Raw genomic sequence first — 24,961 nt, 5'->3', positions numbered from 1 at the left:
GATCACTGCTGTCTGCTTGCATAAATTATTCTAATGAAGCTGCAGTATGTGAGGAAAAGTGAGATCATTATTTTATCATCAAATGTAACTTTAAAGTCGGCCGTACATTAGTGGGACATTAATGTCTGTGAGTTGTGTCATTTTGGATTAGACAAGAATACACTATTTGGAGGAATAATCATTTACTTGCAGAAATATTTCTAAGAGACACTTGTGAATAATGCATATAATGCAGTTTTTTATTATTATTTTAAAATTCCAAAATAAAGTAAACCTGATGGTGGAAAGCAACATGAAAAAATAAATAAAAAAAGAATCAGTTTAAGTGTCAAATATAAATATTACAACCACTTAATGCTTTTCCCTCTACCAGCAGAGTGAAGGTGAGGACTGTAGGTTTTTGTACAGCTGCTCAACCAACTCCAGCCACTGTGGCTCTCGAGCACAATAATAAACAGCAGAATCTTCAGTCTTCAGACTGTTCATCTGCAGATACAGCTGCTGTCTGCTGTTGTCTCTGGAGATGGTAAACCGCCCTCTGACTGACTGAGAGTAGTACTGGTTGCCTGTATCAGTTGCAATCCACTCCAGTCCTTTTCCAGGAGCCTGTCTGATCCAGGCCATGTTGTAGCTGCTGAATGTGAATCCAGAGGTTGTACAGGTCAATCTGTGAGATCCTCCAGGACTTTTAACTGCTGGTTCAGATTCTGTCAGAGTCTGACCATCAACACCTGTCAGTCAAGAGGATAAAAGAAAACATTAAATTCAATAAACTGGCGACACAAATATGATCCGTGTAAAATTAAGAAAAGTCTCCACCTGCCCAGCAGACAGTTAGAAGCAGCAGTCCTGTCCTATAGTCCATCATGTTAAACTGTGTGTCCACTGTCCTCTGTCCTCCTCTCTGCAGTCAGATAAGTAGAGGTGGAAGACATCTGAGTTTTGCATTGACTCCTCCTCAAAGGGAGGATACAACAAGATATATTTGGCAATAAATTATGGTTTTGATTATTGGTTCTGTGATTGATTGGGGAGCTTCTGAGGATGTACCCTGAAGCTCGCCCAGAATCAACGTTGACTTTGGCCCCAATATAATCCTTAAGAATAAGCCAGTTTCACTGATGGATGAATTAAATCTTAATTTTACATTTCTTTAAGTTGGTACAATTTAGTCTTGTCTGGCTGACCTTTATTAAAACTAAGTATTTCAGTAAAGCATAAATAATGCTTGAGGTCTCCTCCTGTGAATATTTTAATGACTTTAATCCTCTCTTAACATCACCTGCACTGCCTTCTCCTGACTTAAGTCATATCTCATAGACAGACAGCATTTTATCAGCATGAACACCTCCATCTTTACCATGTTTACTCCGTCCCAAGGCATCCCCCTGAGCTCCATGCTTGGTTCTCTGCTGTTCATGCTCTATATGCAGCTCCTCTAATATGATCTGTCATCATGATCTCCACTTTTACACTGATTATATCAACCTCTATATATCCACCCAATCCATCTTCACTTACCTATCTCCACCCTGCCCAACAACCTCACCATATTAGTTAATGTATGGACGCCACATTTCAAAAACTGTGAATGAAGAATAGAAGAGAGAGTGGAGCAAAGTCCTCCATGACCAGGCCTCCTCTGATCTCACCAACCTCCACACCAACACTCCTTTCTACATTTGACTGACTCTGAAAACAATCATGTGTTGTTTTTGTCTAATATATATATATATATATATATATATATATATATATATATATATATATATAATACTGACTGATTAACTGTCCATTGTTTGATGCTGAGTATTTAATATTTTTGAGTGAATGGTTTTCATTAGATGACAGTTCTTCTTTAAAATTGTATCACAATTTGACTTTGATGGGGATGAATATATAAAGGGATGAATATATATTCATGTATATGATTATAAGATCCAATTACTTAAACTGAGAACCATTTATAAAATAAATAAAAAATGTTTGTCTCCTCACTGTAACAGTGAGCTGGTGTTGAAGTCATCAGTGGTCTGAGGCCTCCTCCTCTGGTGGCTTCATGTTACAAGTGTTCAGGCACTGAGGGGTTTTTGTTCAGCTCTACTGATGCTTTGTGTCACTGTGTCTCTCCTGGCACAGTAATACACAGCAGTGTCTTCAGGCTGCACATTCTGTCCGTTTAGAGTCACTGTTTTGCTGGAAGAGTCTAAGTTGATACTGAACTTGTTCTTCAGTGAATCTTTGTAGTATGAAGCACTAGTATGTTTCATTCCAATCCACTCCAGCCCTTTCCCTGCAGGCTGTCTGATCCAAGCTGTGAAGTGGCCAAGAGAATAAGAGACCTGACAGGTGATGGTCAGACGTTGACCTGGCTGCACAGTCACAGAGGCTGGCTGAGTCAGCGTTTCACACTTTACACCTGTGGAGGAAAACATGTTGAATATTGAATGAGTGTAATAAGAGTGAACAGTCAGTGTGCTGTGATCATACTGTCAGTGTCTCTGCCTCAGTGAGACTCACAGGATCCAGCAGCCAGCAGCAGCAGCACAGCTACAGAGAACATGGTTGGTATTGAAGGTGATCTGATGGGAGCTTCTCTTCTTCTGCTGCAACTGACAGCATGATATCAAGTCTTTATAGCAGACTGTGAGGAAGTTCACTTTGCATAGAGAAGGACACTGACAGGCTGTAAAGGAAGGATGGACTGTCCTGTCATAAGTAGTGTGGGACTCTCCAGGTGTTTTAACCACTGGTTCAGACTCAGTCAGTGTTTGACCCTCAGTACCTGCAGACATTTAAACAGCTCATTAGTTACTGTAATGCAGACATATTGTCTATGTACCAGGAGCTTTGTCACAAAAGCATTTATTGTTCTTACTTGCCCAGTTAATTGACAGGGTGAAAAAAATTAATCTGCTCATTGTGTCAAATATGATATATATCTTATATATATCATAGGGATATATATAAGATATAGGGGCGGCTGTGGCTCAGTTGGTAGAGTCAGTTGGCACCCAACCGAAGGGTTGGTGGTTCGATCCCTGACCGTCGCAGCCTACATGCCGAAGTATCCTTGAGCAAGATACTGAACCCCAAATTGCTCCTGATGCTGCGTTAATCGGTGTGTGAATGAACATGAAACATTATTAACCATTTTTAACCGGACAACACAGGAAGTCACAAACCACAGCATCAACTGTTGCTTTCACATTGTGTGTGTGTGTGTGTGTTTAGAGACATACTCTCCTTTGTGTCATCTGACTTCTTATCTTCTACTGCCACCTGTTGGTACTTGTGAGAATAACTAGTTTGAGGTTTTTGTAGAGCCTCTCTGCTTCCTTTAACCACTGTGTGTTTGGCACAGTAATACACAGCAGAGTCCTCTGGCTGTAAGTTGGACAGTCTCAGATACGTCATGCTGTTGCTATTATCTATGGTGACTTCTATTCGTCCTAACATGCTGCTGGCATAATCTGTTCTACGTGCATCGCTGTAAACACGGCCGATCCATTCCAGAGCTTTTCCTGCAGGTTGTCTGATCCAGTGCATGCTGCAGCAGCTAAATGTGAAGCCAGATCCCCTGCAGGAGAGACTGAGAGTCTCCCCGGGCTTTTTCACCACTGAACTGGAAGGAATGGACTCCATGCTCTGACCTGTACAACCTGATGAGATGAAAGGAGAGAGGAACCACAGAAGAAAGTGAGACAGTCAGTCAGTGGGAAGTTTTCTGGTATCACTGAGCGACCATCAGTCCATGTTGTCTGATCAAAGATCAAACAGCAGTCAGCAGGAGAACTCACAGGGCAGAGAGAGAGCAACCAGCAGAAGAGTGAGTGTGTTGATCATCCTGAGGCTGGAGATGTGACCTCTGATGCTCCACACAAAGTACAAGAGCAGTCAGCAGGACACAAGTACACTGCACACACTGAACATTTGCATCAGCACATCATGGGGCGGGAGGGGCTCCTGAAGCATATTGTTTATATTTCTTTATTTGTTACTGTTCTTTATTATATTTTAATTTTTTTTGCGTGAATTTAGAAAATATAGGGTTTTTTTTTCTATTTTTTTCCTATTTAAGTTTTGTTTGATTTTAAATCAGTTTAATACAGAAATCTTAAAATTCAGAAGAAGAAAAAAAGACTGATTGTATTGATTTATGTATTTGTATTTATTTCATTTTAGGATTATTTCAATAAATACCTGAGATTTCAGCAGCTGGTTGAAGATTTTTTTTTGTAAAGTTTCAGGATTCAAATTGTGTCCGTTTGAAGCAACAGACACTCAGAGGATCAACTAGTTCAGAACTACAACTATTGTGACAAGATGCAAAATAATAGGTCAGGAACTTTTTTTCCTGTATTTTCTCTCAAATAATGTACATGAAATTGTTCCTGTCATAATGAAGACAGCTAGAACAATATAGTTAGTTTCCAGATGAAAAACACTTCAAACCTCCATTTATTCTCCCAATCCACAGTCTTTGCAGTACTCTGTAAGCTAGAAACAGTAAAAAGGCTTGTAAACTAAATGTTGGACAATTAGAAAGTTAATTTAAATACACAAGAGTTGTTTCTTGTTCAGTTGCTGTCTTCAGTGAGGAGGTATTTTAAATAAAGCTCTGTTATGAGTGTTTGTTCATCTGCAGACAAACCTGCAAGTCAAGTCAAGTAGAATATGATCTGATTTCTATTATGGCCAACTTATTCCTGTCCATGAATAGATGCAGCCACATTTTCTTTATATTCAGAAACAGTTTGCATCAAACTCTCAATAATCTCTGATTTCTCTCCTGTTAAAACACAACAATGATCTTTGTATTAGCAGCCCAGTGAGGAGGAACAAAAACAGAAAAGGTTATTCATTTAATAGTATTTATCAGGAAATATTTTTAGGAACTTGTGTTATCAAGTGTTGTGTTATACAGTCATTTATTAGTCTGAAAAAATGTTTAAAGTAAAACGTAGAATTTAAGGCAACATATATAATATAGATAATATAATACAGTATATCATATGAATACTATATAAATATGACATGTTTATCCTCAAACAGCCAGTAAGAATGAGGACTGTAGGTTTTTGTACAGCTGCTCAACCAACTCCAGTCACTGTGAGTATCGAGCACAATAATAAACAGCAGAATCTTCAGTCTTCAGACTGTTCATCTGCAGATACAGCTGCTGTCTGCTGTTGTCTCTGGAGATGGTAAACCGCCCTCTGACTGACTGAGAGTAGTACTGGCTGCTGCCACCACCACTGCTGATATAAGCGATCCAGTCCAGTCCTTTTCCAGGAGCCTGTCTGACCCAGTTCATAGGGTAGCTGCTGAATGTGAATCCAGAGGTTGTACAGGTCAATCTGTGAGATCCTCCAGGACTTTTAACTGCTGGTTCAGATTCTGTCAGAGTCTGACCATCAACACCTGCCAGTCAAGAGGATAAAAGAAAACATTAATTAAATGAATTGGCGACACAAATATGGTCTGTGTAAAATTAAGAAAAGTCTCCATCTGCCCAGCAGACAGTTAGAAGCAGCAGTCCTGTCCTATAGTCCATCATGTTAAACTGTGTGTCCACTGTCCTCTGTCCTCCTCTCTGCAGTCAGATAAGTAGAGGTGGAAGACATCTGAGTTTTGCATTGACTCCTCCTTTCTGGTTGAAGGAAACATATTTTATGCCATGACTTTCACCTAACTGATTATATTTAGAATTATTCTTTAAAATAATTTTCTTAACATATCTGATCCTTATTTCATTTTAATATTTTAGCTGATGTCATCACTATCTTTGTTTTACTGTCAGTCATTTTGTAAGATTTGAACATGTTTATGTATTCTACATGTTTTTGTCCAATGCAACATAGATGCAATGTGATATTGCTACTGATCATGAATTAAATTGATTAATAACATTGTTTAAATGTTCTTTCCCCTTGAGATAGTCAGGTTGAAAGAGGGAGAGAGGAACATGTAAATGTTTATGGTGGGGAGGGGAGAGCTGAATGGTTTCTATCTGATAATGTATTGGCACAATATGATGATCCAGCCCTTGGCTTGTTATAAAAACAATAAAAATAATGTTTAAAAAAACAATAATGTAAAAATGTTGATAAGCTCTTGATAAATATATCACTAAGAACCATATTATATTTAACAATTTAAGTGTTATTCAGTTTCAATTGTTGGAAAATATACAGTGATGATGTGTGAGTGAGCTGGTGTTGAAATCATTAGTGGTCTGAGGGCTCCTCCTCTGGTGGCTTCATGAGACAAGGAAAGGTTTTTGACTTGTTCAGTTCTTGTACAGCGTTGCTGTCGAGCATAATAATAAATATTATTAGTCGTAGTTGGAGGAGTATCAAAATTATTCTTACTTACTTGTAAGAAGCAACAGATGAAAACACAAGGAGTGATCAGGCTCCAAACACCAAATACATTTTTTTAATCTGTTCTTTCTGATACAAATATTTTCAGCTGGTGAAAACCAAAGAAACAAGAATGAATTGGTTTGATTTAGTTAAAGGTAACAGTCCTTTGAGAAGTCACAGGATTTATCAGTTTTGTTTGAAATAATCAACTTTCAAAAGTCTGAAGAGATGATGATGATGATAATGATGTCAAAGTGTGCTGGCAGTTGATCATGTACTAACTTGTCTAGAACAATGACAGCAATGTGTGCTTCCTTTGGTATCTTGTTTCATAATTAAAATGTTTTTTGCTTCTATGCATTATAGATGTATGAAGAGAAAAACTAAAAAACAATCCATCAAGTCAGAGGAGGATATTTGAAAAATGCCAGAAAAAGTGCCATAAAGGTCAAAGGGGTGTTAATAACCAAGTCCTCTACAAATCCTGAATTGTTTCCACAGTATACACACACACACACACACACACACACACACACACACACACACACACACACACACACACACACACTGAATGTTCCCTGTCGTGGTGAAAAATAGAGGAAGTAGTTTTTGTATGACTCTCCTATTACTATTTTTCACTGTGTCTCTTCGGGCACAGTAATACACTGCTGTGTCCTCGGTCTTCAGACTGTTCATCTGCAGATAGAGTTTACTGCTGGAGTCATCTCTGGAGATGGTGAATCTACCCTGGACTGACTGGGAGTAATAAATCGGTGTACTAGCTGTACCTATATAAGCGATCCACTCCAGTCCTTTTCCAGGAGCCTGTCTGATCCAGCTCATAGGGTAGCTGCTGAATGTGAATCCAGAGGTTGTACAGGTCAATCTGTGAGATCCTCCAGGACTTTTAACTGCTGGTTCAGATTCTGTCAGAGTCTGACCATCAACACCTGTCAAGATTAAAAAAGAATAAATAATAATAAACATCACATGCAACAATTGGCAACCGAAAAGAAAACTTCAATTTCAGATCAGTGAAAGTCTCCACCTGCCCAGCAGACAGTTAGAAGCAGCAGTCCTGTCCTATAGTCCATCATGTTAAACTGTGTGTCCACTGTCCTCTGTCCTCCTCTCTGCAGTCAGATAAGTAGAGGTGGAAGACATCTGAGTTTTGCATTGACTCCTCCTCATAGGGAGGATACAACTGAAATAGATATGTTTTCAACCTTCTGTTTGGTGAATGTAGAATTTAATTGGTGTTAAATATGACCAGAAACTTATCAACAATCAATACTATACATTTTTCAACAGCTGTCCCATTGAGATAATCATTCAGATTGTGAATCTAACATGTTTCATTAAGTATATTGTAATGACTATCTGTCCAGAATGTATCCCTCCTGAAGCCCAATGTCACCTCGGATTGGTTCCAGTCCTCTGTGACCTTGAGAATAAGTTGACATGGAATGATCTCTCAACATCACCTGTACTGGCCTCTCTTGGTTTAACTCACGTCTCACAGCTTTAACAGGCATCCCGCAGGGCTCCATGCTTGGTCCTCTGCTGTTTTGCTACCACTCTGTAATCTTATCTTTATGGTCTCCACTTCAGCTTTTACACCAGTGATGTCTATCTCTACATATCCACTAAATCCATCATCGATGCAACTCTCTCCAAGCCTGTTGCATGAATGCAGGTCAACTTTCTCTAACTGCTCCACTCTCTCTCCCACATTCCACATGTGCAAGCTTGAACTAAACTTTGGCACTGACTTCTCATTCCAACACCAATTTATTCTTCAATTGTAAACTCTGTTTGTCTCTGATTGTCTTTCTCCTTCTACTGCTAAATCTCCAATCCACTCCTTCATCACACCCAGACTTGACAAGTGTGATCGTAGTTTTTATGTAAACCCTCCAAATTCTGTTATGTGTATAATATTTAGTAATTTTTTCAGTTGTGAGGCCTCCCCACCACCTGACGCTTCTTCACTGAAAGCATTGAGAAGTACTCATGAATCTGTTTCTCTTGTCCACAGCAAAGGTTAGCCTAGGATTCATAATGAAGCTGTTACATACACTAGTAGAGAGAGAAGCTGTTGCCAATTGTAATACACAATTTAAAAAAAATAAAATAAAAACTCAACAGTGTAAAAATGACTGTGTCTTCCATATTCTCACCGGCCATTTTTTAAAATTCCTGCTTCATCTTGATAATTTGAAGAAATCAGGAGTGCTACATAATGCACTTTTAGGAAAAGTCGAAGACTGGGAGGATAAAATATTTTAATGAAAGTGTGTTAGGTACAATTGAAAAACAGCCACGGGTAAATTTTTACCTGATGTCGGTTCCGTTTTTATTAAATATTTAAACAATTTCCTTGTTGATTTCCTTGTACCTTGTTAGTCTTAATAACTGTTGATGTTTTCTTTTTTGGCTGACTAATGTAACATCATAAAGACAATTCAAACAACACATTAATATAAGGTGTATCCAATCCACAGATGATGTTAACTGGATTATGGTGAGAAAACTCAGATATCATTGAGATCACTTTGCTGTTTGTTGTCTGTGGAGGTTTTTGTGCAGCTGCTCTACTGTCTTCAGTCACTCTGTCTCTTCGAGCACAGAAGTATATGTCATATGTACATATTTCAATTCGGAAAAACCTAAATAAAGAACAACATAAGTCATTTCTTTTAACATAATAACAAACAAGCAAACAAACAAAAAAATGTTTAATATATTGGTGAAAACAACAACTGCTAACTGCTAACATTCTTTATTCAGACCATATTGTTAGATTAAAATGTAGCATCTGTTGGGAATTATGAATAAATGATAACCTTGCACAGGGTGTCAAATATGTGAATAAAAGGGTGTTTTCATAAATGCTATCCCTCCCATAAGGATATCAAATATGTAATGATGAACCTGAGCGACACTTGTGTGAATCTCACAGTTCAAAAGTGTGGTTAGATGGCTGTAAGAATTACTAATAATTATCATAAATAATTATTAATTATAAGAAATTATATGACTTGATTTGCTCTAAGTCAGCTCGTTGAGGGCACCACTCTGTAAAACAGAGAAAAATATAGCCAATTCACCTAAATCAGTCTCATAAAGTTACTAAACTATCAATTTGGAACACTGATTATTAATTATGAACATAGCTCCTCACACAAAGGACCATAAACTCAAGCTGTGAAGGGGTGACTAGGCCTTGCCTTTTGGCCTAGTCAGAGCTGCAATACTGTGTTTGGTTGAAGTTAATTTAAAGTATATTATGTGCAAATCAATGTGTGGGCAAATCAAAGGTTAGTAAGTTAGTTGCATATAAGACTGACTGTCTGTATAGAGCGAGGTTAGCAGACAACTTTGAACAAGGTTGCTACATGACTATCACAACAAATATACTTAAAAACACACATATAAACCAAAACATTAATTACAGGTGACATCCTTGATACTAATGTCCTTGCTGATTGTGGATCTAAGCCCAGTTACATTAATCACAAATCCTTTTTCAGTGGCGGGTGTGGAAAGAAGGAAGTTGGATCTCGGGCTGAATTTCAATAATTTGCTGTCTTGCAAATTATATTGCTGGTTTGTCCTTGTTGTTGAGGTGAAGCTTTCTCTGGCAGTTGCAATGAACTTTGCTTTTATGGATGCAACTTTGGTGCGCAGGGAAGATCAGAGTTGCAGTTGTTCAGAATCCCCTGTAGAATCCCTCAGACGGAAGACAGTCTCATCTCAGCAGGCTCTGCAGGAGATGAGGGGGAAGGGCTGGTGGATCCAGAGTCCCTTCCTGGATGGAGCTGCTTCAGCAAGCAGGGTAGAAAAGAGAGAGAGGCAGATCGGGGGACACTGATCGGTTTTATCAGGGGACCCCATGTGGAGTCACAGGTCTCTTGACCAATGAGTTGGTCTGTGGGTTGTAAACACAAGGCACTTTGGGAGAGAATTTTCTTCAGAGGACACAAAATGGCCCTGACCTGCCATTTTGTGAGTTGACTCAGAAAGCTGTTGCATTTAGTCCACAAATGTTAAAGTCCACAAATTAACCCAAGATTCACCTGTGGTACGATCCCAACACATCATAATCTGCTATCATAGTTTAACAAAGCTATTGAAATATTCATGATATTTAAAAAGTATTTGAGAGATTGTTGGAGCTGTTACACTATCAGCGTTTTAAGGGACTCACAGAACTCTACACCAACACATTCAGTTAACAAAAGCAATATATTATGTTGTTAATTCTTTAAATCTTTTTGACAGGACATAATTGGCTCTGAAAGGCTAAGTTAATTGTTAAAGGTATTGTTCAACAGATACAGTGCAGCTCAGCCTCACAAGAGATGTTTAAATTTATGCCGTCTAAACTTGTGACTTGTGAGAGAAGCATAGTGTAGGGGAATGCATACATTATTCTGAATTAATGGGGTATTATGAAAACAATTTTATGTCTGTCACAGTGACATCTATAGTGGTTTATATACAGCTCTCTGGCTTCCTGTGTCACTGTGGCTTTTGAGCACAATAATAAACAGTAGAATCTTCAGTCTTCAGACTGTTCATCTGCAGATACAGCTGCTGTCTGCTGTTGTCTCTGGAGATGGTAAACCGCCCTCTGACTGACTGAGAGTAGAAGATACGATCACTATCATCTTCAATAGTTGCAACCCACTCCAGTCCTTTTCCAGGAGCCTGTCTGATCCAGGCCATCCAAGAGCTACTAATGTCAAGTCCAGAGGCTGTACAGGTCAATCTGTGAGGTCCTCCAGGACTTTTAACTGCTGGTTCAGATTCTGTCAGAGTCTGACCATCAACACCTGCGAAGAGAACAAAAAACATTGAGTGAAATAAGCAGGTGACACAATTTGAAGAAACATAGTGTTAATATGTGAGAAACTATCCACCTGCCCAGCAGACAGTTAGACGCAGCAGTCCTGTCCTATAGTCCATCATGTTAAACTGTGTGTCCACTGTCCTCTGTCCTCCTCTCTGCAGTCAGATAAGTAGAGGTGGAAGACATCTGAGTTTTGCATTGACTCCTCCTGTCTGATTGAAGGAAACATATTTTATACCATGATTTTTACCTAACTGATTATATTTATTGTTATTCTTTAAAATAATTTTCTTACCGTATCTGATCCTTATTTCATTTTATTATGTTAGCTGATGTCATCACTATCTTTGCTTTACTGTCAGTCATTTTGTAACATTTGAACATGTTTATGTATTCTACATGTTTTTGTCCGATGCAACATACATGTAATGTGATATTGCTACAGATTATGAATTAAATTGATTAATAACATTGTTTAAATGTTCTTTCCCCTTGAGATAGTCAGGTTGAGAGAAGGAGAGAGGAACATGTAAATGTTTATGGTGGGGAGGGGAGAGCTGAATGGTTTCTATCTGATAATGTATTAGCACAATATGATGATCCAGCCCTTGGCTTGTTATGAAAAACAATAAAGATAATGTCAAAAAAAAAAAAACAATAACGGGAAATGTTGATAAGCTCTTGACAAATATATCACTAAGAAACATATTATATTTAACAATTTAAGTGTTATTCAGTTTCAATTGTTGGAAAATATACAGTGATGATGTGTGAGTGAGCTGGTTTTGAAATCATTAGTGGTCTGAGGGCTCCTCCTCTGGTGGCTTCATGAGACAAGGAAAGGTTTTTGACTTGTTCAGTTCTTGTACAGCGTTGCTGTCGAGCATAATAATAAATATTATTAGTCGTATTAGGAGGAGTATCAAAATTATTGTTACTTAGTTGGAAGAAGCAACAGATGAAAACACAAGGAGTGATCATGCTCCAAACACCAAATACATTTTTGAATCTGTTCTTTCTGATACAAATATTTTCAGCTGGTGAAAACCAAAGAATCAAGAATTAATTGGTTTGATTTAGTTAAAGGTAACAGTCCTTTGAGAAGCACAGGATTTATCAGTTTTGTTTGAAATAATTAACTTTCAAAAGTCTGAAGAGATGATGATGATGATGATGATGATGATGATGATGATGTCAAAGTGTGCTGGCAGTTGATCATGTACTAACTTGTCTAGAACAATGACAGCAGTGGGTGCTTCCTTTGGTATCTTGTTTCATAATTAAAATGTTTTTTGCTTCTATGCATTATAGATGTATGAAGAGAAAAACTAAAAAACAATCCATCAAGTCAGAGGAGGATATTTGAAAAACGCCAGAAAACGTGCCATAAAGGTCAAAGGGGTGTTAATAACCAAGTCCTCTCCAAATCCTGAATTGTTTCCACAGTATATACACACACACATACACTGAATGTTCCCTGTCGTGGTGAAAAATAGAGGAAGTAGTTTTTGTAGGACTCTCCTGTTACTATTTTTCACTGTGTCTGTTCGGGCACAGTAATACACTGCTGTGTCCTCAGTCTTCAGACTGTTCATCTGCAGATAGAGTTTACTGCTGGAGTCATCTCTGGAGATGGTGAATCTACCCTGGACTGACTGGGAGTAGTAGATAGAAGAACTGCCTGTGCTAATGAAAGCGATCCACTCCAGTCCTTTTCCAGGAGCCTGTCTGACCCAGCTCATACGGTAGCTGCTGAATGTGAATCCAGAGGTTGTACAGGTCAATCTGTGAGATCCTCCAGGACTTTTAACTGCTGGTTCAGATTCTGTCAAAGTCTGACCATCAACACCTGTCAAGATTAAAAAAGAATAAATAATAATAAACATCACATGCAACAATTGGCAACCGAAAAGAAAACTTCAATTTCAGATCAGTGAAAGTCTCCACCTGCCCAGCAGACAGTTAGAAGCAGCAGTCCTGTCCTATAGTCCATCATGTTAAACTGTGTGTCCACTGTCCTCTGTCCTCCTCTCTGCAGTCAGATAAGTAGAGGTGGAAGACATCGGAGTTTTGCATTGACTCCTCCTTTCTGATTGAACAGTGTATTCCATTCAATCTTTCCTTCACACCTGGCTTTTTTTTAACTGATTCAGTTTTTTTTAAACTAAAGTTATTTTAACATTTAGTCAGGCAGCCAAAGTCTCAAACTTGGGTTGAACCTGACATCATCTGCCATACTTTTTATTTGTGTTTTTTCTGTTAACTTTGACCCTGAGGACCAATAATTGGTGGGTCTGCTCTACTGGAAATATCGCGATAAAAAATGTGGCCATTTTAGTGTATGCACCCTATCTTTTTTATCAGAAAAATGTGAAAAAAAGTTTTTTTCCCTCAACTCCTCAGTGGGTTGAGAAGGCTGTCAATAAATGCATTCCAGATGCACAGAACACATGTGCTGACAACATCCACTGAAAAAATAACTCTTAAAACACATTTCTACATGATTTTGCATCAATTTAATGGAAAAAATGTAGGCGTTTTCTCACTTTTTCCCAATATTTTAATCTTTACTTCATTGGCAATCAATTATTCCCCCAAGTTATGACATCAGTCAATATGCCATTCTTTTCACCAAACAGTATACTCAGTCCACAGAATAAATTATAAAAATCCAACAAAAATAAATGGTTCTGTGATGATTTCAGGCGAACAACAGGCTCAGAACCTCAATAGAATTTTAGGCTACTCCCTAAATTCCGAAAGACATCATGGCCTAGGCTTTTTATAAAATGTCAACATAACCCTGTTCTACCATTGGAAATGTGTCACACAAGAAATATAATACAGCAAAATGACTTTCATTATTTTATTGCCTCAGATGACAACTATTACAACTTTCATGGAACAAAATAATTTAACATATCTTAATTAATGAGGTGCAGGTCCCTGTCCCTGTGGTGGAATAATCAGGAGGGTGGCACACTGCACCCCCTTTACTTGTCCCTGTCTTCAAGTGCAAGTTCAATCCTTGAACATCTGTTGGGGTCCCCGGTGCAGAGACATGCAATGCCACACTTCACATTGGCTCTTGCACAGGAGCATCCTCGGGCACACATGCATTTCTTGCAGCGGCAGTATTTGCTGTGTTTGAGTTCAGAGGGTTTTGCCTCTTTCAGCATCATGGTTGCCAACAATTTGCCATTGACAAGTGTTCTCCCAAAATCAGTGGCAGCTCGGTAGGTTGGTTGAACCATGTGTGCCGGCTTTCACACAGCCAACTAATGCAGGGCTCGGCGTATGGCGTCATATTTGAGTCAAAAGTCGCGCGAGCGATAACACATCTGCACGCGCATTTATTTCATGTCACGCGCGCAGATTTCAACTGCCGCGCGCACTTTTTTGATCTTCGCGCACATATTCAGCAACCAAGTGAAGCAGATTCTCCCCCATGCTCGCTCGCGGTGGAGCTCTGCTCGCGTGGAGCGAGGACTTTTGACACATTGGGGGCGGGGCCAAGGCTGACCCCGGGCCTCTTATGATTGGTCATTTTTCAGCCCTCCACGTGATAAATTCAGCACAGAGCAGATCGTTCGGGACAGGAAGTCGTGCACAGACACAAAATAAAACATCCGGTATATTTTCAAAATAAAGTACCTGAGGTTAACGTATTTCACAAATTGAAGACGTCATGATGGGCGGGGACAGACCTGAAGTTTATTTATATACAGTCTATGAAACAAACAGAGATCGCTAAGTGAACACCTCCTGCAGCAGCAGCACATACACACTGTACTGCTACAGAGCTAACTGTTAGCCTGTTAGCACATACACACTGTACTGCTACAGAGCTAACTGTAGCTAACTGCCGCTAACGAGGTCGGCCGGCTTGTTAACAAGAGGCTCTTGTCGGCACCGGCCGACCTCGTTAGCGCTCGTTAAGACCGAGTCGCTGGATTTGTCTCCAGTCATTAATGAGGAGATGTTGATTCTCTTCCGGTTATATCACTTCATTACGCGTGAAATCGCGAGATCTTGTGCGTCCTCGGGACACAGACGGACCCGGTGTGTGTTGACGGTCTGCGGAGATACTGTATGATCATTTAGAAACAAGAAACAGCATTTTTTAACCTATTTATTACCAGTGATTAAGCGTAGAGTTGTGGTCGTGAACGTCATGAAACAACCGTTGTTGTTGTTTAGATGATTCCGCCGCTACCAGCTGTCAGCAGTAAACTGAAAAGGCACCCACGTGGAGGGCTGGGAAATTACCAATCATAAGAGGCCCGGGGTCAGCCTTGGCCCCGCCCCCAATGTATCAAAAGTCCTCGCTCCGCGCGAGCAGAGCTCCACCGCGAGCGACCCAATGTGTCAAAACACCTCACTCCGCACGAGCAGAGCTCCACCGCGAGCGAGCACGGGGTAGAATCTGCTTGCTGAATATGTGCGCGAAGATCAAACAAGTGCGCGCGGCAGTTGAAATCTGCGCGCGACTTGAAATAAATGCGCGTGCAGATGTGTTGTCGCTCGCGCGACTTTTGACTCAAATATGAGGCCATATCGGCCAAGGTGTAATAGGAAGGCATCTTCAGTTGGTGGAAGGCAGCCCATGTCTCCTTTGATGCTTACAAAGAGATGGGCTCGCAGTGCATCTAGAGTACCACCAAAGTCACTCCTGTCATAGAGTGACACCATGTATCGCCATGCTGCTCTTATAACCTCTTCCTGAACATCCATGCATTCCTCAGGGTCACCGTACCTACACAGCAGCAGAATGTCTGTCAGGTGTTTAATAGCAGTTGTGTAGGCCCGCCTTTTTCCTCTTCTGTCACATCCGGTAAGTATGTAGGTGCTAAGGAGAAGGGATGGACACCTTCTGCCTCCTTTGCACCTTGGCTGTCCTTGTCCTCATGGTGTTTGGTGTCATTCGCATCCAGGTGTGCCATAGCCTTTGTCTGCTCTGACACAGCTGTCAGAATTGGAAGAGCTTTTAAGTTTTTCTCCATGGCTGCTGGTTGCTGACTGATGCCAGTGAAGAGTTTTGTCTTGGCATCACGGTTGTAGGTTTTTTCAAGTGCCATGTCTGTCCAGACACCATTGAACCATCCTTCTGTTTGATGACAGTGAACTTCCCATTCTTGTGTGCAAGTGTGCAATTATGCTAAATATCCAGCATGTCTTTCGGAATTTTGAGAGTAGCCAAGCATGTTGATCGCCAACTAGTAGTGAAATCATCACAGATTCATTGATTTTGGTTGGATTTTTATTTATTTTTTTCTGTGGAATGAGTATACTGTTTGGTGAAAAGAATGTCATATTGACTGATGCCATAATTTGGGGGAATAATTGATTGCCAATGAAATAAAATGAAAATATTGGAAAAAAAGTGAGAAAACGGCTACATTTTTTTTGCATTAAATTGATGCAAAATCATGTAGAATCATGTGTTTTAAGAGTTGTTTTGTCAACACATGTGTTCTGTGCATTTGGAATGCATTTATTGACAGCCTACCCAACCCACTGAGGAGTTGAGGGGGAAAAACTTTTTTCACATTTTAAAAAAAAAAAGATAGGGTGCATACACTAAAATGGCCACATTTTTTTCCTGCGATATTTCTGGAAGAGCAAACCCTCCAATTATTGGTCATCAGGGTCAAAGTTAACAGAAAAAACACAAACGATGTCAGGTTCAACCCATTTCCTTTAGCTTTTAAAACTTTGGCCCCCCCACTAATTATATTATTATGTTTATTTAACTGAAAGTCACTGTAACATTTGAATGCAGTCATTTAATGCAGATAATATTATCAAATGCAACATACACAACGTTTTGAGTTTTACTACTGCTTGTATATTAAAAGGTGATAACTATTGTTATGATTAAACTGGTTTCAGGTCATGTAGTCTGGAAATCGCCTTGTAGGCAAACAACATCTCATGTCTCCTGGAATTATTTTTCTTTAAAAATTAAGTATTTTGTATCATGTGGCTTGTGTCTTCTACTATTTTGATTGTTTCTTGTAATGTTGGAGGAAAAATGTGTCTTTAAACAGATGAAAACAGATGAAACAGTGAGCTGGTGTTAAAGTCATTAGTGGTCTGAGGGCTCCTCCTCTGGTGGCTTCATGTTACAAGTGTTCAGGCACTGAGGGGTTTTTGTTCAGCTCTACTGATGCTTTGTGTCACTGTGGCTCTCTGGCACAGTAATACACAGCAGTGTCTTCAGGCTGCACATTCTGTCCGTTTAGAGTCACTGTTTTGCTGGAAGAGTCGAGGCTGATACTGAACTTGTTCTTCAGTGAATCTTTGTAGTATGAATTACCATACGAATCTTTCATTCCAATCCACTCCAGTCCTGTTCCTGCAGGCTGTCTGATCCAAGCTGTGTAGCTCCCAAGAGAATAAGAGACCTGACAGGTGATGGTCAGACGTTGACCTGGCTGCACAGTCACAGAGGCTGGCTGAGTCAGCGTTTCACACTTTACACCTGTGGAGGAAAACATGTTGAATATTGAATGAGTGTAATAAGAGATGAACAGTCAGTGTGCTGTGATCATACTGTCAGTGTCTCTGCCTCAGTGAGACTCACAGGATCCAGCAGCCAGCAGCAGCAGCAGCACAGCTACAGAGAACATGGTTGGTATTGAAGGTGATCTGATGGGAGCTTCTCTTCTTCTGCTGCAACTGACAGCATGATATCAAGTCTTTATAGCAGACTGTGAGGAAGTTCACTTTGCATAGAGAAGGACACTGACAGGCTGTAAAGGAAGGATGGACTGTCCTGTCATAAGTAGTGTGGGACTCTCCAGGTGTTTTAACCACTGGTTCAGACTCAGTCAGTGTTTGACCCTCAGTACCTGCAGACATTTAAACACCTCATTAGTTACTGTAATGCAGACATATTGTGTGTGTACCAGGAGCTTTGACAGGAAAGCATTTATTGTTTTGACCTGTCCAGTTAATTGACAGGGTTAAAAAAAAAAACAAGCAAAATTATGTCTGCTCGTTGTGTCATATATGGTGGTCCATTCATGTTCTAGACACATCATGTATAAATGTCCAAATATATTATCAATACCTGCTGTTATTCATTAAATCAACAATGGGAACATTATTAACCATTTTTAACCCGACAACACAGGAAGTCACAAAACCACAGCATCAACTGTTGCTTTCACAGTGTGTGTGTGTGTGTGTGTGTTTAGAGACATACTCTCCTTCGTGTCATCTGACTTCTTATCTTCTACTGCCACCTGTTGGTACTTGTGAGAATAACTAGTTTGAGGTTTTTGTAAAGCCTCTCTGCTTCCTCTAACCACTGTGTGTTTGGCACAGTAATACACAGCATCAAATCAAATCAAATCAAATCAAACTTTATTTATATAGCGCTTTTCATACATAAAAATGCAACACAAAGTGCTTTACAAAAAAAAAAAAAAAAGAATAAAAACAAACAATAAAAATGACAAAACCCACCCCTCCCTCCCCCACATACACATCTGTAAGTATACATACACAAACATGCACACACGCATTTAGTCATGCACGCACACAAACACACTCAGACTCACACACAGCACATATTGATTGACAGTGTAGAGACATGGCAAGGCACCGAGGATCCAGATAAGGAAAAAGCAACCTGTGGGAGCATCCACACTGAGAGGTGGCAGAGCCCACAGCCATAGAGGACGCCGTCACAGAGACCACCAGGACTCCACACATGGTGCAGAGCCGGCCAGTCCCCCGGGCCAAGGGAGTCTCCAAGACCACATCCCCACGGGCAGACCCAACACACCCCCCAGTGAGGAGGCCCCCATGAGGGAACACTGGAGCTAAAAACTAAAAGACTAAAAGACAACAGGACAGGGTAAAAATAAGAGACTAAAAGACAACAGAACAGGATAAAAACTAAAAGACAACAGGACAGGATAAAAACTAAAAGACTAAAAGACAACAGGATAGGATAAAAACTAAAAGACTAAAAGACAACAGGATAGAAAATAAAAGATAAAAACTAAAATACAACGGGAATAAATAAATAGATAAATAGTAAAATAATCAGTTAAAAGCTAGACCAAACAGGTGGGTCTTGAGCCTCCTTTTAAAAACATCAACAGTCTCTGCGGTCCTGATGTCCTCTGGCAGGCTGTTCCATAGGCGCAGGCCATAATGGCTGAATGCAGCCTCCCCGTAGGTTTTAGTTTTAACTCTTGGAATGATTAAAAGGCCGGTGCCAGAGGACCTTAGGACCCGCGAGGGTTGATATGATAAAAGCATATCCGATAGATAAGATGACCCAAGACCGTTAAGACATTTAAAAACTAATAAAAGAACCTTAAAATCAATCCTGAAACACACGGAGAGCCAGTGCAGTGATTTTAAAACCGCTGTAATGTGCTCCCGCCCTCTGGTCCTCGTCAGCACGCGTGTGGCTGAGTTTTGTAATAATTGTAGGTTGTGGATGCTGTTTTTGGGAAGACCAGAGAGCAGGGCATTACAATAGCCTAAATGACAAGAGATAAAAGCATGCATCAGCACCTCCGTGTTGGCCTGAGAGAGAAACTGGCGGACTCTGGCTATGTTCTTAAGATGGTAAAAACCTATCTTTGTTGTATTTTTAATATGAGGAATAAAACTTAGCTCAGAGTCGAAAATGACGCCCAGGTTCTTTACACATTGTGAGGTTTTAAAATCTCGTAGTTTTGGTAAAAGTTTCTCTCTCTTGCCTTCAGGACCGATGACTAAAACCTCATTTTTTTCAAACCTTGGAAATCTGCCCTAACAGACTTAGATTCCCACAGCCCTTTGAGTGCTCTGAGTGCGAGATGTGAAAAAAAATAAAACTTTGTCATAGAGCTAAACCATCCTTAACCTTAACCCTGGGGCATATTTAAATGATTATAAGAGACAAAAAGGGTTACAGACATTAGACCTACTGTTATAGAAAGGTGTTGACATGGACTATAATGTGAGCATAGTCACTAAGGGGTGGGAGTGGGGGGGCTTTAGGATATGCTGAAAAAATAAAAAATCCCCCATTGAACAAGACAATATTTAAATTCTGATGCCAAAAATGTGATTGACATCCCCTCAAACCCCTGGAAAGCCACTAATTAAGTATTTCCAACTTCCAATTTTAGGGGAAAACCTGTTTTATTAAAAAAACTACAACCTCTCATTTTGTAGTTCTTCCGTATTAGGGTTGTGAAAACCTATTTCTACCCAATATATCGAATATCACACACTGTCTAATAAATAATTATACTGTATGTATATTATCTATGCTAAAAAAAGACAACAATGTTTGTTTAATGAAGATATTTTAACTAAAACAGGAGAGCAGCCATTTACAGTGAAGCGCGATTCAATGAGATCGCACAGCACATCCGGGAGGATCGGACCACATCCGGTATGATCGCGGTAGATTACAAAATAAAACAGATTTCAAAATAAAACACAGCGGATCGCCTTTCTCTGGCGAGATCTTCGCCACAAAGTGATTATGTACATTCACTGAGTGAATATTAAGAAAATAAAACATATTTCTCGCTAGAAATGTAATCAAAATCCATTTTTATGCAGAAACAAAGTCAAAATATTTATTTTTTTTCACTAAAAATGAGAGAAATGTCCGCCAGCGGAGTGCCGTAAAACAAACGAATAAAAGTTTATTTCTCAGAATCGAAGGAGAAAAAAATGATACTGAGAGCCACAACATGAAGCTATTTTATTGTTGAATTATCAGTGAGACTTTGATGTGTTTGTGTTGAGAAATGTTGACGATGTCATTAAAAGAAATCCTTAAAATAGGGAGAAAGATACTTCCGTGCACAGGGTCCTCGGTTCTCCAATCAGATTTTCGCTCGCAGCGTCATGGAGGGCCGTGGTCGGGATATTATTGGAGTGAATAGACAGCTGTAGCCTCTGCTCTAAGCGTTTCTCAGCGCCGCCAGGTTTATATTGGAGTCAATTGAGAACCCAGAGCGTTTCAGACAGACGTGGAAGGGTACCCTTTGCGTCAGTATGATACGTCTAGGGGTGTGACAAATCTTCGGTATATTACGCTTTGGGAATGAGAACGGGTTGCAACCTACACACAGTAGTGGTCAGACACAGCCAGGTCCACAACAGAGGACACACCAGCGGACAGGCCGTAGGTTATGACCAGGTCCAGGGTGTGTCCTCTGTTGTGAGTTGGCTGTGCGACGTGCTGTTTAAAATCTAGGCAGCATAAAAGGTTTAAAAATTCTCTGGACATTGTGTCCGAGATGTTGTCAACATGTAGATTAAAATCACCAGCTATTAAAACCCTGTTGTAAGTGGTGTGGATGATTGATAAAAATTCAGAAAATTCACTGATAAAAGAGGAAGAATATTGGGGTGGTCTGTAAACTGTTGTTAGGGGTAGCGGGGAGAGGCTCGAGCGCACAACACAAGAGGCAGGATTTAGTAGAGTTCAGGGTTTTATTAGTAGGGTGATGTGGGGGGAAAAGGCTGGGTGAGCTGGAGGGGAGCTGGAGGTGAGCTGGAGGGGAACCGGAGGTGAGCTGGAGGTGAAGAGCAGGTGAGGTGACTGGGCTGGTTGACGGGCAGGCAAGCCGGATCACTGCTGGAGAGGGGAGATCTGTGGGAAGAGAGGTTGAATATGAGTTGGAGCAAGGCAAGGAGGCAAAAAGGTTCAAAAAGGCAAAAGGCAAAAAGGCAACAGCAACAAAACACTTCTTTTCTCGGTACTTGCCAGGTAACAATCAGGGAAGATCTGGCGATGACTGGCAGGAGAGCTGGAGTCTTGTAGGCAGAGGGGTTGATTGGAGAGTGGCAGCAGGTGTGCAGTGATCCGGCTCATTCACCTCGTCAACTAACCTGTTGCAGCTGTGTCTGAGGAGTGCCCGCTGGGAGCGAGCTGAGGTGCTGGGAGTGGCTGAGGCCGGAACAGAGGGGTGTGAAGGAGCAGAGGAGGAGGGTGTGGGTGGAGCCGTAACAACTGTGATGCAGATAATCGGAGGGCTGCTAAAAACAAAGGCGTGGTATTCAAATGATGTGTAACTGTTAAAAGAAACCTCTTTTGAGTTCAGCGTTTCCTTTAAAAGTGACGCAGTACCGCCTCCCCTCCTAACCCCCCTTGTGGAAAATAAAAAATTAAAATTAGGTGGGCAGGGCTCAGTGAGAACAGCTGGTGCATCGGTGCCAAGCCATGTCTCTGTCAGTAGAAAAATGTCCAGGTTATGATCTGTAATTAAGTCATTTATGATGTAGGTTTTGTTGGAGAGAGAGCGCACATTCAGCACGGCCAGATTAATGTTCGTGCCGAATGTGCGCTCACAAGTTGTGGTGATGGGGACCTGCAGGAGGCAGGTCAAGTTGCTCAGAGCCTTATTGCGAGGGCATGAGCGCCTGTTTGTTATTCTGACTGGAATGGGTAGGAGAGAAATAACAGGGAGTTTGGGCAGAGCAGTAGTAAGCCCGCCTCGCCACACGGGGGAGCCAGCTCTGTATGGGCTAGCTCCCCCGTGTGGGGAGGTTGGGGAGGGGGAGGCTTGCCTGTGGTGACCTGCGCTGACCAGGTGCGGATGATTTGGTGATGATAGTCAGTGCGAGGGAGAGGTCCAAACGGAGTAAAAGATATTGTCAGTGAGAGTCCGTGAACCTCGGCCGTTTGGATGGATACCATCATGGCGGTAAAGAGATGGGCGTTTCCAGAAGAGATTAAAATTGTCAATAAAAGCTACGTTGCGGGCTGCACATGTTGATTTCAGCCAGGTGTGGAGGCTCAGTGTGCGGCTAAAACGAGCGACACCTCGCCAGAGTCCTCTGGCTGTAAGTTGGACAGTCTCAGATACGTCATGCTGTTGCTATTATATCTGGTGACTTCTATTCGTCCTTGCACTTCGACTCGGCGCAGTAATATCATCACTCCTGAGGGGAGAAGATTTTTCAGGAGTGATGATATTACTGCGCCGAGTCGAAGTGCTCCCAAGTGCTATTCCGCCATACATTATAGTTCTCCTTTTTATCCGCTTCGAAAAGCGCCACGTTTTATTTTGTGTCGCCATACTTGGTCGTTTAACTACTCGTGTAGCTGTATTTAAATAGGGAAAACGTGAAGGAGTTTGGTCGCTTCTAACTGTCCATCTGTTTGGATCCTAATGAATGAACTGGGCTAAGCTAAGTGCTAGCCAAGTGGCGCCGCGCGCCAGGGCGATTGAGTGCACGCATTGAGAAGCAAGAGGTCTGTATCAACTCGTCTTACTTGACCGAATAACACGTTTTAATATGAAAAAACGGTGGAGTGTTCCTTTAACATTTATCATAACATCAATAAGGTGAACAGCAAATATAGCTCAACTGTTTTCAACCCACCTATTGCATGACTACAAAATAAGATCACTATTTCAACTGAATGTGCAACTGTAAGCTGATGTTTAAGATAGCTCCTGCTGAAACCTGCTCAGAGCGTTCTGATTTAAATTCTGAGGGGATGAATTTAGAACTGCACTAGAGATTGACTTTCAAAAGATATTAAGTCAACAGATATATCTTTCAACAGATATTAAGTCTGAGATAACTGGCTAAAGAGCCTGATGCTGGTATTCAATATCACCACAATCATGTCAGCATTAACACAAAAGGGGAAAAAAAGCTAGAAGGAAAGTAGGTGTTCATGTTTCTCCTCATGAACATAAAACCATTTAGTCGTCTGAAAGTGTGATGAGGCTCCCTCCCACAAAAAAGGATCAAACAAGAAATAAATATCACTTTTCCAATAAGGCTAAAGGTATCAACGTGACCCATAATGTCACGTCACATTCACATTGTGAACACATTCACTCATTGCATCAGAAGATTTTTGAGTCATTGAATTTTTGGTTTTAGGGATTTATGTCCAAGTGAGAGAAGCACCCTTTGGTTGAAGTCAAAGGTGTACTTCAGTTGTTGAGGGTACTCCAAATTCAGAAGGTAAGTAAGTCCAAAAAGCAAGCACATGGCATGTGGAAGATTTCCAAGGTCATCCATGACAATTCCTCCTTCCAAAATGATTGCAGTACCTGAAGACTCAAGGTGCAATGAGTCAGGGGCGGTCTGTCTGTCCTCAGGAATGACGGTCAGGATCCCGATGGGGGTGTGAGACATGTCTGGGTCTTCACAGTCCTAACAACAATAGAAGCAATAACACCAAAATGACATATCAGATGTCACCTTGAATTTCTATGGCAGAAAACACAGCCACTGAAAGCACAACGTAACACTTCTTCATTGCTGCGGCTTCTGGGCAATGTACTCGCTACTACCACAGGAGGCTGATGAGTAAACTTGAAACTCCTACAGTTTGCAGCTGTCACACCTATTGCAGTCCACTCATCAGCCTCATGTGACAGTATAGCGAGCGCATTTCCCAAGAGCATCAGCGATAAATTAATGTTGATGATGTTGCAAGGGAAAGTTCATAACATTTTTGTGTAATTACGTGTTGCACTTCATGAGCTAAGTGAAATTCATTATACTATTTTGTTCCTGAAGACATTTGGATTTCACATGGGGTGACGCTAGAGAACTGCGACTGTATCCTTTTGAAAGACAGCAGACATCACTAAAAGTGTTCTGATTGAGCATAGGTCATCAGTGCATCATGTAAGAAGTACAGTAGCACTGATTCAGGCTGAGTGGAAGAACAGTAACTAAAACTAGAAAATTTCCTCTGGGGAAATTCTGAAAGGGCCACGGGGGCTACTGCTGGTGT

The 24,961-nt window shown here is 40.7% G+C and overlaps 4 gene segments (V, D, J or C); all 4 read right to left on the bottom strand.

Annotated features, from left to right (window-relative positions):
• Window positions 1-366: 366 nt before the first annotated feature.
• Window positions 367-2,563, bottom strand: LOC131982990 (Ig heavy chain V region 914-like). The segment is given in 2 exon segments: window positions 367-731; window positions 2,521-2,563. Coding segments are annotated over 2 exon segments (408 nt in total).
• Window positions 2,564-3,559: 996 nt separating this feature from the next.
• Window positions 3,560-7,465, bottom strand: LOC131982989 (Ig heavy chain V region B1-8/186-2-like). The segment is given in 4 exon segments: window positions 3,560-3,662; window positions 5,229-5,424; window positions 6,998-7,318; window positions 7,417-7,465. Coding segments are annotated over 4 exon segments (669 nt in total).
• A 3,427-nt stretch (window positions 7,466-10,892) lies between these two features.
• LOC131982988 (immunoglobulin heavy variable 3-7-like) lies at window positions 10,893-11,342 on the bottom strand. The segment is given in 2 exon segments: window positions 10,893-11,206; window positions 11,294-11,342. Coding segments are annotated over 2 exon segments (363 nt in total).
• A 6,060-nt stretch (window positions 11,343-17,402) lies between these two features.
• LOC131982856 (Ig heavy chain V region XIG14-like) lies at window positions 17,403-17,855 on the bottom strand. The segment is given in 2 exon segments: window positions 17,403-17,707; window positions 17,810-17,855. Coding segments are annotated over 2 exon segments (351 nt in total).
• Between the last annotated feature and the right edge of the window lie 7,106 nt (window positions 17,856-24,961).

This window comes from Centropristis striata, chromosome 13 (assembly GCF_030273125.1).
Source record: "Centropristis striata isolate RG_2023a ecotype Rhode Island chromosome 13, C.striata_1.0, whole genome shotgun sequence".
Classification (NCBI taxonomy): Eukaryota; Metazoa; Chordata; class Actinopteri; order Perciformes; family Serranidae; genus Centropristis; species Centropristis striata.
The sequence above is the reverse complement of the archived record's forward strand: the minus strand, read 5'-3'. Positions and strand labels throughout refer to the sequence as shown.